This window comes from Labrus mixtus, chromosome 1 (genome assembly GCF_963584025.1).
Source record: "Labrus mixtus chromosome 1, fLabMix1.1, whole genome shotgun sequence".
Taxonomy (NCBI): Eukaryota; Metazoa; Chordata; class Actinopteri; order Labriformes; family Labridae; genus Labrus; species Labrus mixtus.
Window position 1 is genome coordinate 17858559 of NC_083612.1, and position 18549 is coordinate 17877107.

The 18549-nt window shown below is 37.6% G+C and overlaps 1 protein-coding gene across 2 annotated transcripts in view; it reads right to left on the reverse strand.

Annotated features, from left to right (window-relative positions):
* gpc6a (glypican 6a) overlaps window positions 1-18549 on the reverse strand; it is a 142109-nt gene that overhangs the window by 40020 nt on the left and 83540 nt on the right. For both annotated transcript variants that reach the window (XM_061036039.1, XM_061036030.1), the window contains exon 4: window positions 12521-12686. In XM_061036039.1, the coding sequence (XP_060892022.1) occupies window positions 12521-12686 (166 nt within the window). The remainder of the gene's footprint in view (window positions 1-12520; window positions 12687-18549) is intronic.

Sequence of the window (18549 nt, forward strand, 5' to 3'; positions counted from 1 at the left end):
ATACTAACTCTCTCCATCCACACATCAGCTGATTTACAGTTTGGTGCTCATACAGCGGCACGGAGAGTATCTGTGCTGTTTAAGCTCTGAGCTTTATTATAATTTGCCATTTGTGTAAAGAAGAGGTACAATAATTCAGATGGTTGATTTGTTTTGATACTACATTATGTGGCTAAACATAAGCAATGTGATGCAAGTAGCTCTCGGCCACTTTAATTCTTTGAAAGAAGCTCTCGGATGGAAAAAGGTTGGAGACCCCTGATTCAAACAGACTTTGTTCTGGGAAGCTGGCAGAAAACAAAGTTGGTCCAATATTCAGGCATTTATTTGTTCATTCAAATTGTTTGGATGCTAATGTGTAAAAAGCTAATTTTTAAGAGGAGACAAGGATCAGGAATTAATACAGAAGGGGTCACTTACTGATTTTCTGTTGACTTCATTTTCAAACTTTTGACAGTAAAATCTATGCTTCAAAAGTACAGTATTTTGACTTTTATTTTTTGTGGTTTGCATGCAGGAGAAACACGGTGCAAATAGAAAAAGATTTCAATATATTATTAGAAACATGTTATTGACATGACAAGGTTTTTGGTTTTGTATTGACCAATGGTTGTCTTTGATTGATTTTGATTTGAGTAAATGTTACTAATGGTGAACATACATGAAGTGATTTTCACTTTTTCCTTTCTTGGTGCCACATTTTCTCAGTCAGTTTCACTTCATGATGAAACCAACATCACTCTCTTAAAACACCACTAACCTGACCTTTTTTATACATAAATGGCTTGATAGATGCTTCTCTGTTTCCCATTGTATGTGATATTGATCTTCACAGATATATATTGGTTTGGGCATCACTTTCATGTTACCATCAAACTGAATATTAGGAAACAAAAACAATCAATGTTTATCACTACTGGCTGCATAGGGCCAAGCCTTTTTTTTTTTTTTTTTGCTTCAGGCTGCATGCTTGGTTATTTTCTAATGGAAGAATTTCCTTTTCTCTCACCATGAAGGATTTGGAGAGACTGCGACAAACTATCTGCAGAGTCCCTCGAGGGACAGAGCGATCATTCATGTGACAATGAATGATTGCTTTGGATCTGTGACAGATCAACTATGTTACCATGTTGGAAAACAAAGTGTATTCCAAATTATCAGGGCCATTCTTTACCCCTTGAGTTTTGATTTTGACTGTTTTGTTACTTTAAGTTTTTACAGTTATTTTTGCCATGTTTTCTGATCCCTGTGATAAATCAAATTGACTAGTGTACTTTTACTTTGGTCACTGTAAACTTGATATCATTTAATGTGGTGAGTAGCACTGAAGTGTTTCAGAAAAGCAGCCACTATAATTCTTTCACATAGTAATAGATCCATCCTGAGCAGGTACGTATAAAGATCAGTTCAAATGTAGCCCACTCACAGTCATGTCTCCTGCCTATTTTCACAGAAACAGCGTAGTTACAAATATTGGAATGAATGACTGACAAAACGCAATCATTATCTTCTGAAAGGAATACAATTACATGTAAGGAAAAAAGGTTTCGCAGTATGCAGTGGAAATAATCTAAATTGAGATTTATTGAAGTCAATCCAATGGTTAAAAAAAATCTTTGTGAATGGAATTAATAATGATTTATCTTCTTGGGCATCGGCCATGGCAAGGATCATTCTCAGATATTTATTGCTGGAAATTCTTTGGTTCTTTCATACCACATATGCAAGACTGGCCATGTGAAATTAAACATATACATATTTTATATATAAACATGTTTTTTTTTCAGTGTATGTTTTTACTGGGCTTGCATAACTTGCATTATTTGGAGTCACTGGAAGTCCCAGTAAGCAGTTATTAGGAGGGAATTTCAGGTTCAGAGCACAGATATGGTCCATTCAGACTAAACCATGTTCAAAATGATTGTGTGAACTTATCTTAAGAATTATGAGACATATCACTGTCTCAATTATGGAAACTATTAGCTCAAAAGGCCCACACTCTGTCTTTCTCTTTGAGCACAGAATAGAAATACAATTCTACAGAAGGTATTGAATTGTTTGTAATATTTTATCATGCATAAAAAGGTGTTTTTGTGATTTAAATACACATCATTAAATACACTTAGAAGTCATTTAAACTTGATCTATATGAGAACTTGCCTCAGTTCCAGTAAAAGTTTGTCACTGCTGTTGGTGAATATATCAGGGGATAATTCCGTTACATTGGACGGTGTGAGTGGAATTTCCACCCACAAAGAATCGACTATAACAAGTCTGCCCGATGATTCAGAGAATCAGTGATGAGAATGTAAAGAATGACTTTCACCATCTGACAGTACAAATTGGAGACATTTTCTGTTAACAAACAACCGACAATAGATCCATCTAACTACTCCCCTGAAAATGTTGGTGTTTCTTCACATGAACGAGTCAAAAAACTTTTTACGACAAATGTTCAAGATAAACAATGCATTAATAACATCATTCCTCTAAAAAGAATACAACTGGCTTCATTATACTGTATATACTTGTCATGAAGACAGTACATCTCACATATTATACTCCTTTTCAACAAGTTCAAAAAAAGTCTCAGAGCGCCCCCAAAACATGTCTGTGAAGTGTCTTGCTAAAAACAACGCCCCTCTCTGGAAGTAGATTGCAGGCAGACTCAGAGGGCAGAAAATGGGACTATGACCCACCTGGGGGAGGGGTTACTTCTTTGTGATGTCATGAAGGGAAAATCTCCAAACAGTCTGTTTGAACACATGCTTTACACATGTTAATGTTAGAAAACCATGGTAAAGTGTATTTTCCATAATAAGTGATCTTTAAGTCTGAATGAAAGATGACATAATTCAAATTAAATCTAACTGAAAAGCCCAGTAGGATTCTGTTTGTCGACAAATTCTCTGGTAGTAATTAACAAGAAGTCAAATTTTCCTTTGTAACACATTTTTCTCTATGTTCATGTTTTCTGTGTTACATGAGGAACAGGGATATCGTACAAAAGTTGATTCTGTCATTAACAAAAACTTCTCTGTAGCTGCATCTTTGACCTGGAAGAAACTTCTTCTCTCAGAGGCATCGCTGCCTAAATGAACTTGCTCAGGGACAAGGCTCCTGGTTTATACTTTCCTACATTTGACAAGATGAGAAGAAACCATACTTTCTTTGTTCATTGAGGGATTGTGTCACTTCAATAAAAATAGACCTTTGATGTGTTGTCTGCAGCAGCTGCTGCTTTCTCTCTTTTCATTGTTGTGTGTATCATACAGAAAACTGCAACTCTGAGCCTGTTAAGAAGAGCAATGAAACTGTAAAAAGGTCCAGATTATTATAGTAAAAGAGAACCAATAAAAACACAGAAGTGCGCTCAAACAACCTGCAGAGAAAAATAACCTGATAATATTAAGATCAATTTCAACTTTGAAAACATTATTTGTGCATTTATCATTTTTATTAACTGACCAATTAACTGTTTTTGCTGTTTTAGGGCAGCGTCACAGATATGCAGTATATCTAGTACTTCACAATACAAGGGTTTTATATAGAATCATGCGTCACAATTATGCTTTTCCTCCCATAGTACAAAAGAACAAGCTAATAGATCTGAGAATAAACGCCGTTTACAGATGGTAAATATGATAATGATAATATTTATTGGTGACAATGAGCTGGTGACTCATCCAGGGACTGTCCCCAGCCTTCCTTGTAGAAGGCAAACGCCCCTCTCCCAAGGAGAATACATTTCCTAATCCTATTAAGTTGTTAATTAGGGGAAGTAAACTTAAACCGTATTTTATAATTTGTTATCCTTTAAATTCTTAATAATTTGCCTAATTCACAAAGGACACTGAGTGAACTTGATGCAAAGCTAAATGTTAGACTAAAGAGAAGCATGACCTTCAGTAGTGAAAGAGTAAAACTTTGTTTTGTGATGTAATCGAATCCAACCTTGGCCCTTTGCTACATGTCATCCCACACTTTCCACTCCCAACATTTCCTGTCTATCTTCAGCTGTCCTATCCAACAACAAAGGCAAAAATGTGGCCCCCCCACCAAAAAAAAACCCAAACTTAAATATATTGGTTTAAGGGTACAATTAACAAGAACATGAAAAAGAAGTTGTGATAAATATTTTGTAAATTCATCATAAAAAACAGAATTTATTAAGTTCCATCTAGAATTAAAAAGGCTCTGTGAAAACTGAAAGCTTTTAAAGCTTAGCATGTTTAATAGCATGATAATAAATGCTACAATTTACAGTAGATGTGTGTAACGTTTAGCTTTTATCAAACAGGAAATGGTAAGCCTGCAGATTATTTGGAAGCAGTATGTGTCCTAATATGCCCCAGAAGAGACTAAAGGGGGGTAAAGCCGAGGATTATTTTTTGTCCCAGAAGACCCCTGAGCGCTGTGACCTTTCTTTGAGGGGCTCAGTCTCAGTGAATGAAAACACACAGCAAGAAGAGATTACAAACACACATAATGTCTCTGTCAGTGTGTTCTACAGTGCAGGGATGCAATTGGGTTTTAAGGACAACGGCACTAAACGGCTTGCTGATGTTTCAAAGCTTTTATCAGTTGAACAGACTAAAACTTGCATTTTTCACCTTTGTTGCAATAAGTTTTTAACACATCTGGGAGAACATTATCCCACATATTATCATGTGGGAGAAGCTTATCTTCTGTGTAACAAGTGTAAGACAGACACCCTCTCTCTCTCTTACTCAACTCAACTCAACTTTATTTATATAGCACTTTAAACACAAAATAGTTGATCCAAAGTGCTGAACATTGCAGAAAACAAAGCACTAGAAAGTAACAGACAAGAACAACAACAATAAAAGAAAAGAAAAGAAAAGAAAAGAACTCAGAGCTCTCCTGTTAACACAAAGAAGAAAACGTCAAACTCGATTTCTTGCTAAACTTGTTTCCACTTCACAGCTTCAAGATGTGAAACAATCCCACAAGACTCCATTAACAAGCCAACTTATCTGTTTGTCTTTGGCTAGTCACAACAAGCATTCTGTCATGCGCTTACTGCTGGATTGTAAGCTCAGAAACAGTGCTAACAAACATCTCTTGTTAAGGCCTTTTCTGTGAAATTGTAATTGGCTGTGATGTGATTGATGTGATGATAAATTTAGCTCATCTGGAGTCTTCAGTAGCATGTCTGATGCTCCTCACACACAACCTATCTTGTCTTTTCAAATTAAAACTTTCCACAACAGGGACAGTTGCAAGACACTTGCATCGCTGCTAGCTAGCTTGTTCATTGTCCTCCTAGCCTTTTGTTCTGTTCTTTACTTCACCAGCAATGTATAAAATCAGATTTAATCAATTAACTCAAGCAAGTTTCAACTGTGTGGCAGTCAAGATGGCAAATTAAATGTCAAACATGATGAAGTTAAAGCCATCCAGTGGAAGCTCAGATGGTAAAGGGAACATGCTGTATACTGTATGACATAATCTGTGGAAATTGTCACCAGTCAGTAATAGTTTGATATTTTGAGAAATAGGAGAATAAGCTGATAGTAAGATAAGAAGATTGATACCATTCTTATGTATGTCTATTAAATATAGCTACAACCAGCAGGTGATTAGCTTAGCTTAGCATAATTCCTGAAAACAGGAAGAGGCAGGCAGATGTCTTAAATCTAGTTTATAGTATCGACCCTGCCTCCAGCCTTTACAGTCTTAAATGTCAAACTATTCCTTTAGGTGCTTTATATGCGTTTTGAATAGGTTAAAACATGCAATACATTAAAATGTAAAAATATGTTAAACAATACAATACAATTCACATCAATATGGCTCCCACTGATATATAAAAACGAGGATGGAACCTTAAGCAAGAACAATATGCAGAGTGAGTGTGTCTGCAAGCAATTACATTATTAAACAAAACCCAGCTGACAATCAGCTGCAGTAGCTCAGTTTTATGAAAATGATATGTTGCCTGGAAAGTGCAGCTGTGCAAGCATTCCTGCCATATTTACAGAAAAGCAGCATTTTGCAGAATCTGCACAGCCAGCTGCAATTAGAAATAAAAGATACCGGTTGTTGATTATGCTGAGGATATGGAGATCACTTCCACTCGGCTCGGTGAGTCATCGAGCCTTCAGCTCTGTGACAGGCAGCGAACCCCCCAGCTAGCTTGTTTGTTCCTGTCATGTCTGTTACTGAGAGCATCATGCTTGATACTCAGTTTGAGTATGTGTGTATGGAAAATGATCAGGTTTAATTTAGAGATGCAGCATTTTTATGTCAGATTTATGTCAGAGGAAAAGAAGACCACTAAACAACTGGTTAAAAAATTGTGGATGTGACAGGAAGTGACTCAGTAAGTCGAGTTTTTACAGCAAGATAAAAGGTAAGGGATTTTTTTAGAACTTTTTAAGGCTCCACTGCAGTGGTGAAGAACACGAGCTTTGTTTCTGCCAAGCTATCGATATCATTTAAAGTAGAGCACTGGCAGGTTGTTCATCTTCATAATCTCACAGACTTCACAGAAAAGTCCTTCTTGGAGGGCAGAAGAAATATTGGCTTGAATTCTTGTGAACTGGGGGGTTGTGGGGAGCTCCAGTTTCACTGGGACACCATCCATGCAATTAAAAAGAGATGAGCAAATAAAATCAATGAGGATCGCTTACACTGTGGTGTCAACGGACTCAACAGAGGACAACACAGGACTATATCTTAATTTGGAGAAATAATGTGCTGACAGGCCCAGCCAAGCACTTGCAACAAGGGAATAACTGGCTTTTGTAAATAACTTCTCATTAAGAGTGAGAAGGACTTTATTACTTCCCTGTAAACCAATTACAATAGAATGAACTGTCGGCTAAGCCCCTCCCTTAATTAGCAGGTATATACTTTACAGTCTGTCCATTCTCATATAATGATAATGGTACTGTGGATCTACCACTTAAATAATACAAATAATTTGTACTTATCAAAGTCCCCAAGAAATGTAACTGCTGTGTTGTGACGTATTTACAACGGAGAGAACCAATCAGGTTCGAGAGGCGAGACAAACTTTGGGATGAATTGGATTGGAGCATTAGCTTCAACACAGATGTTTAATTGGTTGAAAAATTAGTACAACTATAACAGGAGGAGAAAATATGGTTAAATACTCTGTAAATGCTTTATTGAAATATATTTGCCACCTTATGGTAGATAAATGAACATTTGACACAGGAACTCTGGATTGAAACAGGAAAAATGCAGTTGCAGACTTGTACTTCATTTTAGAAAGAAGTGGACAAAATAAATCCTCTTTATTCTAGTCAGTGATTGTGACTTCAGATGGGTGAAATTAACAACTTTAGGCTGACTTTATCAGTTTTAGCTAATTAGCTAATTTATGTTTAACATCAGCTTCAGGAGTTGATTAAATAAAGTTGTCTCCTGCTGACTGTTGTATGTTTTTGTTTTTTTTTCCTCCATAAAACTGGTATTAGAGTTCTTGATGGCTACCTACAGTGCTTGCTTGGACTGAGGAGATGAGAAGCTTTGTTCAGGTATTGTGATGTAGAACTAGTTAATTTAGTATTATATGTTTGATAGAGACAAAGGCTTATCAAACGTTTTTTTATTTTACACATGATTTTTAAATTAGTAAGTTGGGGCTGCTGGAAAGTCTCCAAATTCAAAACTTGGCCTACTGGGCTGGGACCCCAAGGAGATGCCTGCCTTGCCTTTTGACAAACAGCGCCTGTGTCTACATGCTAACACCTCCAGCTTGTATGTTGCATTATAAAAAACACAATATACTGTATATCTTTGTATTTTTGGGGGGAAAAAATGAAAAAAAAGCCTAACAACATACTGAGCTGAAATGATTATGTAAGACTTGACGACTGTCAAAAAATGGTGTTGACTTTATAATTTAGCCTGAAAAGCCAGAGTGCTGTGTGAAAAGCAGCACGAGTCCTCTTTCTCTGTCTGTCTGCCTCTCTCTTTGTCTTCCCCTGTCGCTCCCTCTCCCTCTCTCTGTCTCTGTCCCGCTCTTTCTCTCTCTGTGAGGGTATTTTAACAAGGTGCTGACAAGAAAAATGATAATGATGTGTCTGTCATGATGCGTAGCTGAGAAAATTTGTCATCATGGCAGGTGACGGATGGTCTGGTATCCTCCATTGGCCAAACCATGAATTCTTTCCCTGAACATTCAAACACATCCACCTAAAAGCACACACACACACTCTCAAAGACACGCACACACACTCTCAAAGACACGCACAAACACAGTTCAAAGTTGGGAAGCCTAAAATCCCTCAGTACAGGAGGTGCACACAGGTATATCTCATCCTTCCTCAGATTTGTGCTCACTATTCACTGCAGTCTGTCTCCCTTTGCAGCATGAAAGCCATGACGTCATTACGGTAACCTTTACAAGCTGTCATCTCCTGTACTGTGACTGTAACTGAGAAATGTACGACATGGCGCTGAAATCTATTTTCTTTCTCTGCAAAGTGATATGTTGACTATCAAAGTACTCGCCAAGGTCATTTTAGCTTCAACTTCACACAGATTTAAGGGACACACGCGGCAGAAGCAAATTTTTTCTTCCTGGTAATGTTTGTAAAACTGGCTGTATAATACTGCTATTACATCATCCAAACTGTTTGTGTTTATAGATGTGAAGTTCATTCATGAATGGCTATCAAATTGAACTACATCCTGGAATATACTTGTCGTCTGAATCGTGTAGGTGCTCATTTGTACGATGTTAGTGTGACTCAATAATGCCTGTGACTCTGCCTTTTACATGTCATTTAACGACATTGTTATTTTATTTTACTGTAATTTCCAAAGCCAATATGTGATTAATATGAGAAATAAAAAGAGGAAATGTTTAACATAAACTCCAAAAAGAAACTTCAGAGAAATATGTGTGAAACTGCACAAAACTTTTGTTAAAACAAAGTATCTATATGTAGTGTGGTGTAAAAAATAACATAATCTTAATATATGTGGAACATTGTAGCATTGATTTTTTTATTGGGGAGGTGGAAAACAAATCAAACATTTAGGTCACACATCAGAAGAGAAGATCGGCAAAACTCTTCCAACTAGAGTTGCAGTTTTCAGACGATGAAAGAGACACAATTTGACTTCAAATACAACAAATTATATAAAAAAAACATTTGTTCACAATGTTGTGCAAAATTATGCCAAAATGACTCATTATTTGAACTCAACAGAAAACCAGCCGTGCTATGTGACTTTCATGTGCAACTTTAAATCTGTTGTTTTGCATGAGAGAGAGAGATTGAGAATGAACGAAGTGGACTCCATTCATGGTTTAGCGCTTTCTAAAAAGTTGTTGTGTGCAGACATGCAGGAAGCTGATGTCGCCTTGTGTTTTGAGATTTTCAGATTAAGGGGAACAAGAAAACGGCATCCCATAAATGTTTAAGAGGAAGCAGGAAAACAAAGGAGTTCACACAGTGCTGTTGTTGCGCTCCATGTTGTTGTTGTTGTTGTTGAAATTAGGTTTGAAAGATTTTATTTTTTATCCCAACAGTTATTAGGGTAAAAATTCAGCACGATAAAGCCATTTGGAAGGAACAATATTTTTCAGACTTGTAATTTTATTGTCTAAAATACCTAAAAGGCTCGAAAGTGTTTATAACAATAAGTTTTACATGTCAGTGCAAATCCACTTACTGAAGTAAAAGAGTCTTTAATTCAAAACATTTTTTCACCGTCAAGAAATACTGTCAAGAATCCTCAGATGTTATTTCCCAGGTTTATATAATGCTTCACTATTTTAAACTCAAATATGGCCATGGACCTAATAATCCCACAGACTGCACACACACACACACACACACACACACACACACACACACAGCATGAACTGAAGCCCGTTCCATTACCTTCTTACCTTATTCAACACATTATACAACTGCCCATAATTATCAAGCCATTCACCTGAAAGTGAAGACATTTTTTTTATGAGGCAGCTTGACGTATGTAGTCTGCTCCCAAAGGTGATGCTCGGCTGTGTCCATTTTCTGTTCTCACTATAGCTCAGCTCATTCTTTTGTATGGACAGTCACAGACATAGGTTGCTCTGTTGGCTACGTCATACGAGTTTTAAATAACCCTCTCTTCTTAATTAAATGTAGGCACCATTCATGCAATTACTGTAAGAAGCAGCTGCATTTTCCTCTCATGACATTTCAGCATTTCCACCATTTAAAAATATTCCAGCCATATCTGTAAGTACGAATATACTGTGCCTTTAAACTGAAGCCCTGGTGTTATAAAATGTTTGCCTGTTTTCCATGATTGTGGTATTTTAAAGTTGTTAGAGGCACTAATGTTTTGAAGTTTCTACATATTAAAATAAGTCCTATTTACTTTGGAGGAGCTTTCTGCCAGCTAAAGTTTAATGTTGTTTGGCTACTTTTATAGAAAAGACTGAAAACTGTTTTTTGATTTGCATGATTTGATTTAAAATTTGTCAGGGGCTCAGAAATATGGTCTCAGATTATCTTGGTAAAAAAATGAGTATTAAACATGAATGCTACCGACTGTGCTTTTTCCATCTGTTTGATGGGACTGTGTGTCGAATGAAAAGCACATTAAAGGACCGCATTTAAATTGCATAGAGGACAGGTTTAAATTCATGCAGATTTACATGTGTGTTATTCCCCTTAAGATTCACTGTCTTAAATTAAAGCAACGATAAGTTAAAATGATGACTATAACACACATCGGTCTATTTTGTTGCCTTCAGTGTGTCTTTATTTCAGAACTCTTTATCCAAAACCAGAGGTTGTGATAGTCTCTACAGTTTAGATCAGCGCCTATAAGGTCAAATGAGGTCAACAGCTTTGTATTAATAGGGGAGGAAATATCTGTGACTTTTACTCTTCCTTCCTTCCTTTCTTTCTTTTTTTTTTTTTTTTTACTATTTCTATTACAGCCAGGAAACAAAGATTTTCATTTATTACCTAAATGGATATATGGGGCACTTTCTGAACTCATCTCCTGTTCCTCTTTAGCCGTGGAAGTTTCAAAACCTAATAAAAAGCCTTGAGTCTCCTTTTCTCAAGTTTTACCAATCAATGGTATCAATAGTGACATTTCAGCGTGAACAAAGTCCTCAGGTAAATGTCATTGAGGGTTCTTCAAAATTGAAGGCCTTGCCTCTAACCTAACCCTCTCTAATAAGTGATGATTTGAAAGGATGGCAAAGACAGACTGTGTTGCGGGTACGATCCATAAATTTCTATAATGCAAAGATGTGCTCCAGCGGTGAGAAGTGACCTGTGATACTTTTAGAAGATGTCTCTGAAAGGCAAATCAATATTTCTTGTGAGTTGCATGGTAAGCAAATCGAAGTTCTTTAGCAATAGATAATGAATACGAAATGTCAGAAGGCATAGAAAAAGGAGTGAAAAATAAACATCCCTTAGGTTTTACATTTCTAATTATAATACATTCAACAGAGCTGCAAAAAAGGGACAAAAAACAAAGTCTGCACAAAAAGTGTTCCAAAATTAAAAATCCACTTTTTCAACACCTCAAGGGCGTCTTTGTCTAACCAGATACATCAGTCTCTTGCAACAACAGCTTTTCCCATTACTGTCAAGCACAACGTCCCTTCGCGGCAATAGATTTGCCTCTTCACAACTGAACAAGACACTAACTTTTTAACACATGTCATAAAGCTGCAAGACATCTCATTCAGTGCATAGGGGCCTGTGTTGATCTGAGACTTCAGACGTGCCATCGGAGAGAACAAGCGGTACGTCATCTGACGGTTTCTCCAACGACAGGCCTGTCACATAACAGCCAAAAGCTTCCGAGTGCAGCTCGCTTGACACACAGTCTTGAGGGATGCCTCTAAAAAAAATATTTTTAAAAAAATGTCGCGCCATTTGAAAAAAAATCGGTAAGTGTGGGTGGGAGGATGAGATTGGGGTACATAACAAATACAGCATTGGCCCACAAAAGATCCAGAGGGAGCACTCTATGTGCCTCCTTGGTATCCATTTAACAGGAGGGCTTACAGCAGCCAGCTACTTACAGCCTAACTGAAGTGCTATATTACTCAGTGAGCTCAGCTGGAAACACTATAGAAAATGTGTTTGCCTAGGATCTGCTCTCCTTTATCAATCCCAAACAGCAGGGACCAGAGCTTTAAGCACCATGCCAGGGTTCCAGCAATAGCAAACAACATTTCGGATGGAGGAAAAAAAAAAAAAAAAAAAAGAGGAGGAATGGTTGCACCAATAAGATTTCAGTTTTGTCTCTGCAAATCCTTTAAAGCTGAATCTAACACAGCACATCCTGCTGAATTCCCACAGAGAAAATTCAAAGACACGTCGTTGGAAAGTAACATGCAGACTTGGAAGGGAAAGTTCAAGTATCCACACAGACACACAGACAGACAGACAGACAGACAGACAGACAAACAAACTTTAAAGGAAAGGAAAACAAAATGTAGGGCAGCTGCAAGGGCACTGGCTTTGAATCAGAATCTGTTTTCTCTTACCGATAAAGAGGTTCCATTCAGCGTCTAGGTCTGCCTGGTTGGCGAGACAGCCCCTCATGACGTTGTGACAGTAGTTGTGGCAGGGTTTCAACCCGGGCATGCCGCGGCAGTAAGGGCAGTACAGCATCTTGGTCAAGGCTCTGACACATGCTGGAACTACATTGACCTGTAAAACAAAGAGACAAAAAAATGGTGAGAATAAATATAGAGAAGAGATGCATATCTGACAGGGGGGTAAACTTGTGAAATAGCCGTGAATACATTTTAAAAATGAGGCATGAGCATCAGTGTTCATGCTGTGTCTTGTTTAGTCTCAGTGTTTTGTACATCATCACTTTTACTTGTATGTGTTTTAGTTATAAAAGGGAAGCTATAAAAAGCTCAAGCTTCTGCCTAACCTTGTACCTTCAGAATTTTTGTTTCTTTTCTTTGCTAATTAATCGCCTGATTTATTCTATTTATAATAAAAAAAAACTATGATGCATGTTTTGGTGGTGATGGAGGCTGGCTGATAAACAAATGGAAATTAACTGTATGTACCACAGGGCTATAATCTACAGAGAGATCTACAAAGCTGATCCATGTTTAAATACAAACATATGTTGCTATGTTGGATGAACACACTAAACCTCGACAGTTTTTTTTTTTTTAAACACAAGATACACTCTTATTGGCTTCCTGCTGCTCTAGACGAGACGTTACTAGAAACAAGACGTATTAGAGCAAAGTTGTAATACATGCCCAACCCCGCAGCTCAATCAAACTTCCCTACGAACAGAGCTGGTTAATCGGAGGAAAGTGGTCACGTTGGGAGGGGGGCAGCTGAAAAGAACGTGTCAGACAGAGGCTGAAATGAGAGATTTTACTGACGCTAATATATGATAAATGAAGAGGTTTTTTATGGAAGCGATTAGTGATCAAATGATAAAGCTAATTTGAAAATTCAAATGCATTAACAGAAATTATTTTTAATTTTCTGAATATGAGTGTATTATTTGACTCAAAAATAAAATGATGATTAATTTATCTAATTAGAATTTTAGTTTTCAACTTTAAAAATGCATTCTTTGACTAAATTAAAATGAAGAAAATGACATTTGCTTTATCATTTTCAAAAAATGCCCCACTAAATCTGTATCATAATTCAAATGAAAAAGCTCATTTTAAAATGAAAATACAGTAACAGAAACATGTTTTAATTTTCAGATTATAGGTGCATTATTTGACCTATATTTAAAATGAATATTCAGTCATCCAGTTTGCATTATACTTTTACTCTCTATGTATGCATTTTGTATGACATAATTCAAATGAAAACGAAAAGGTCTTTGGCTTTTCGTTTTCAAACTGGCTGTGCTATAAAGTGATCATAATTCAAACCAACTCAAAAACAAAATGGCAAAGTGGACGGCGCAGGAAAGTGACGTCAGACTCCAGCTCCCAGGCAGGTGAACGTAATATTTACAGTCTATGAGGCGAGCGGGCAGAACGCGCAGTACGATGGGTGGCGGGGTGAATCTTTAACGCTTGTACAATCTCTAAACTAGTTGTTGCCCTGATTTTGATTCAATTTTGGCGTTGTAGTTGATTATTCTTTTAATAACTACAAAACAATCTCTGAAAGGGAGAGAGAGCTCATACAGTCGGTCGAGAGGGAGAGTGTGTGCCATTACGCACAGAGGATGAGAGACAATGAAACTTTGTGCACAGAGCTGGAGAGATTATTTGAAACAGAAAATTCAATCGATAATCTTTTTTAATGTAATTAAGTTAAGCAGAGAAGAGAGTGATCTATAATCTATCAATAAACCGGTCTTAGGACACATCTGTGTGAATTTCACAGCGTGCAGATGCTGAGTGACTCTCACGGTCAGAGATAGTGGGCATGGTGTCATGGTGTCACGCGTGAGACTTGGCAGCTCGGGTTATAAAGCTGCTGCGTCATGCTCGCTGAAAGTTCAGTGTGCGCTGAAAAAAACACTCCGATCGCCACCTGCATCACAGTGTGAACTAAAGTCTGCCCTAGTGTTAAAGATTCACCCCGCCACCCATCGTACGGCGCGTTCTGCCTGCTCGCCTCATAGACTGTAAATATTACGTTCACCTGCCTGGGAGCTGGAGTCTGACGTCACTTTGCCAATTTGTTTTCGAGTTGGTTTGAATTATGAGAACTTTTTAGCACGGCAAGTTTGAAAACGAAAAGCCAAAGACCTTTTCGTTTTCATTTGAATGATGTCATACAATATGCATACATAGAGAGTAAAAATATAATGCAAACTGGATGACTGAATATTCATTTTAAATATAGGTCAAATAATGCACCTATAATCTGAAAATTAAAACATGTTTCTGTTACTGTATTTTCATTTTAAAATTAGCTTTTTCATTTGAATTATGATACAGATTTAGTGGGGCATTTTTTGAAAATGATAAAGCAAATGCCATTTTCTTCCTCATTTTAATTTAGTCAAAGAATGTGCATTTTTAAAGTTGAAAACTAAAATTCAAATTAGATAAATTAATCATCATTTTATTTTTGAGTCAAATAATACACTCATATTCAGAAAATTAAAAATAATTTCTGTTAATGCATTTGAATTTTCAAATTAGCTTTATCATTTGAATTCTGATCACTAATTACTTCCATAGTTTTTGAGCTGTAAAGCTACTCTATAGGTGTCCCAGACTGACATAAGTAATGGGGAAAGTGATTATAATAGATCTCCTTAAAAGGAAGAATGTGCGACTTTTTGATCCAGTAGATGTTGCCCTTGAGCATCACCCTTAAACCAAAACAAACTCCTGTTAGGCGACAACATAGCTATTCTGAAGCGTCCACTCTCCTGCAGCGGCACACCTCCAACCCCCCTCCACTCACGTACTCTACTCACAAAGGAGTTATGATTTAGAACGCACCATAATTAAGCACCATTGAGCGCAAGCAGCGGACAAAATTGTCCTTTGCTCTAGATGATTGCCCGTGGCCTGCATTGTTGTGTTAGCAGGCTAATGTTAGCACACTTTGGTTAACTCATAGCTTCACGTTGCACATAAATTGACACGGAATGACTGTCATCTAAAGACACTTACGTGACATTGAAAATAAACAGTGAATAGGATATGTTATTCTTCTTTTTCCTTGACTGAAATAGCTTCATATGCAAGGTCGTCCAGTCCATGTAAACATGACGTTAACACGGCTCCGACAACAAAACAGCTGGCGGGACTCACGCTTCTCACTCTTTGTCGACAGTCTAGAGCCATAGAGACATTTACAGAGGATAAGTTGATTACTGCTGTATTTATGTGTAAAATGTCTGACATTCTTCTTTTAAGTACTACAAGACATCCCTCTGTTATGTGAAGTCTTTTCAAGTGGCCTAAATCTCTGAGTTGTTTTATGACACAAAGAGAAATGGAGAGTCTGGATTAAACAGTTCACTTGCAGCCAAAAAGTGACATTTGAAAAATGTTTTTACTAAACTTTTTGAGGTTTCTAAAGACACCACAACATACAAACCACGATGCAGATAAAGCATCAATACCAAGGAATGCATTTGCTGTCCGAACTTGAGAGGGAAATGTCAGACACTATTCAACTTTTGACAAACACCCCCAAACAACATCACATCCTCTGAAGCCTGAAATGTGAAAACCAACCAGATAAAACTGAATGACAAAAGGTTTACAACTCTGTCCATCTCCATTGTGTGTGAGGGCTGTGCCTTTTGTTGTTTTGCCATGTCACTGTAGCGGCCTGAGTGAAAGCGACAGGATTCTCACGTCTGCTTCCCTTCAGAGGTGGGGATGCAGAACCAAGAGTACATCTGATAATTGGCCTGTCAGCCTCTGTATTCATGCCTGACTTTAGATGTTGTCCAGTAAACACTCTGGAGACTGCTGTGTGTGTGTGTGTGTGAGTGTGTGTTGGCAGATTGGTCAGTGGGTGTAACAAAAAAAAGAAATACTGCACAACTGGAGAGACCATCTCTTTACTGTAAGGGTTAAACTGTGGCAAAGGAATCAATCTAGCAGGTGCAGAAAATGATTTGAAGAGACGGTTAAAAAAACATGAAAGAAGTTTAATTTTAGAGTAAAACCAATGTCATTCATCAGAGGAAAAGAGTGATCAATTTGACATTTCTAAAAGTCAGGTCAATTCAAGATGTATGCCTTAAAGAGCTTTGCTATCTGCACAGCCTCACACACCCGCTTCTCTTAGAACCCAATGACTTAGATAAGGAAAAACAAACAAAAAAAAAACTCTTTACAAGGAAAAATGTAAGAAACCTCTGTGAGGAGCAAAACAAAAGACAAGAAAGCCATCTGCATGAAAGATTAAAAATGCAATGAGTCAGAGCTCTAATGCTAAAAGGATTAATTAATTTCAGGGTTTCTCAATCTTTGCTTCGCTGTATTCTGTTTTCTTTTATTATTTGACGTTTCTAAAGTAGCCCTACTGTCGTAAGAAAGGGAAAACAGAGAGAGAGAGACAACACAAAGCCAGATGATAAATTACAGCTGAAGATAAAGGTGAGATGGACCATAAAAAGAAGAACATCTGTCTACTTCTGTGCTTCCATGACAACATCTGAGGCTCCGAGATGACATCCACCTTCATTTTCCATCCAGTCTGCTCGGCTGTTTGTCTTTGATTTTGCTGCTACAATGACCAGACCACCTGTTTGTGTGTGTGTGTGTGTGTGTGTGTGTGTGTGTGTGTGTGTGTGTGTGTGTGTGTGTGTATGTGCGCGCGCGTGTGAGTGTGCATAAGTGGGAAAAAGACAAGAGCAAAAAGACAGAGGTGTTCACTGTCATGAATTTGCCTGCACTGCTGCTTGGCAGCTGGCAACAAGGATCAAATGAAGCGTCTGTGACATTTGCAATCTGCCACCGACATCACGCGACGTCTCGTAAGAAGGCCATTAAACGAGGCTGCTGCAACTAGCTGTCATTTCAAGCGCTGCGTGTCATCCGCTGGTATGTGGCCTTGTAAATTGTTAAATCCGTGTGCGATGTGGGAGTGTGCATAACATATGGAAATGTTTTCAAAAACAAGGTTTGTTTGATTAAACACATTTCAAAGTTGACATGAACAGAAACCAGTTATGTATTCAGTTTCTGTGACATCATGGGAGAAAGAGGTGACATAATCTAAATTTAGAGTTTACTGCTTTAAAGATATAACTATATCATCTAATGCGATCAAGGAAGTTGTTAGTGTATGACAATGTTGGTGTGTGTGTGCCTCTGTGAGTGTGCCTGTGTGTGTGTGTGTGCGCCTGTGTGTATGTGTCAGGGCCTGTGTGTCTGTGCCTGTGTGTGTGTGTATGTGCTTGTGTTCGTGTGTGTAACTACAGAGCAGTAATTCAAGACTGGTAACCAGACACATCTGCAGGCTTCTGTTTAATTTCCCCTCTCAGATGTATCTGGTCCCCCCTTTTTAGACAGATTTTCATCCTACATGATTCAGGTTGAACCAATCACAACCGTTGATCTTGTATAGGGAATGTTTGATACAATGACTGATTGGCTGGAGGAGCAGTCTGGAAGCTTTCTTGTACAGATGGGTGACTTTGACTTATCTATATTCTTCTATTGTGTCAGTATTAAACTAACTGAATCCCTGCTATGTACTAGTTGTAAAAGTTTACTATGAAGTAATTAATCATCAATATCAGTGTAATTCTGGTATACATCGAAATAGTATTTTGGAACTAGTTTATAACCTATCATATTGGGCTACATCATACTTACTTACTCTGAATCATTAGATAAAAAGCATTTTTTTGGCCGCTTCAAACACCCGTTGGAAATCCAAAATGACCTGAGCGACCCCCCCTGAGTTATTTGTAATCCATTAATGGTATGGCATGGCACAGCTACAGTCATTTATTGATGTAAATGCTTAAGATCTGAAGTTATGGTCAACTTAAAACCAATGTTACTTTGTTTCTAGTTCCCAAAAAAAAACATTAAGTGGCATTAAAAATTGGAGTCACAATGAAAATGTTCCCCTTAAAAGCCGT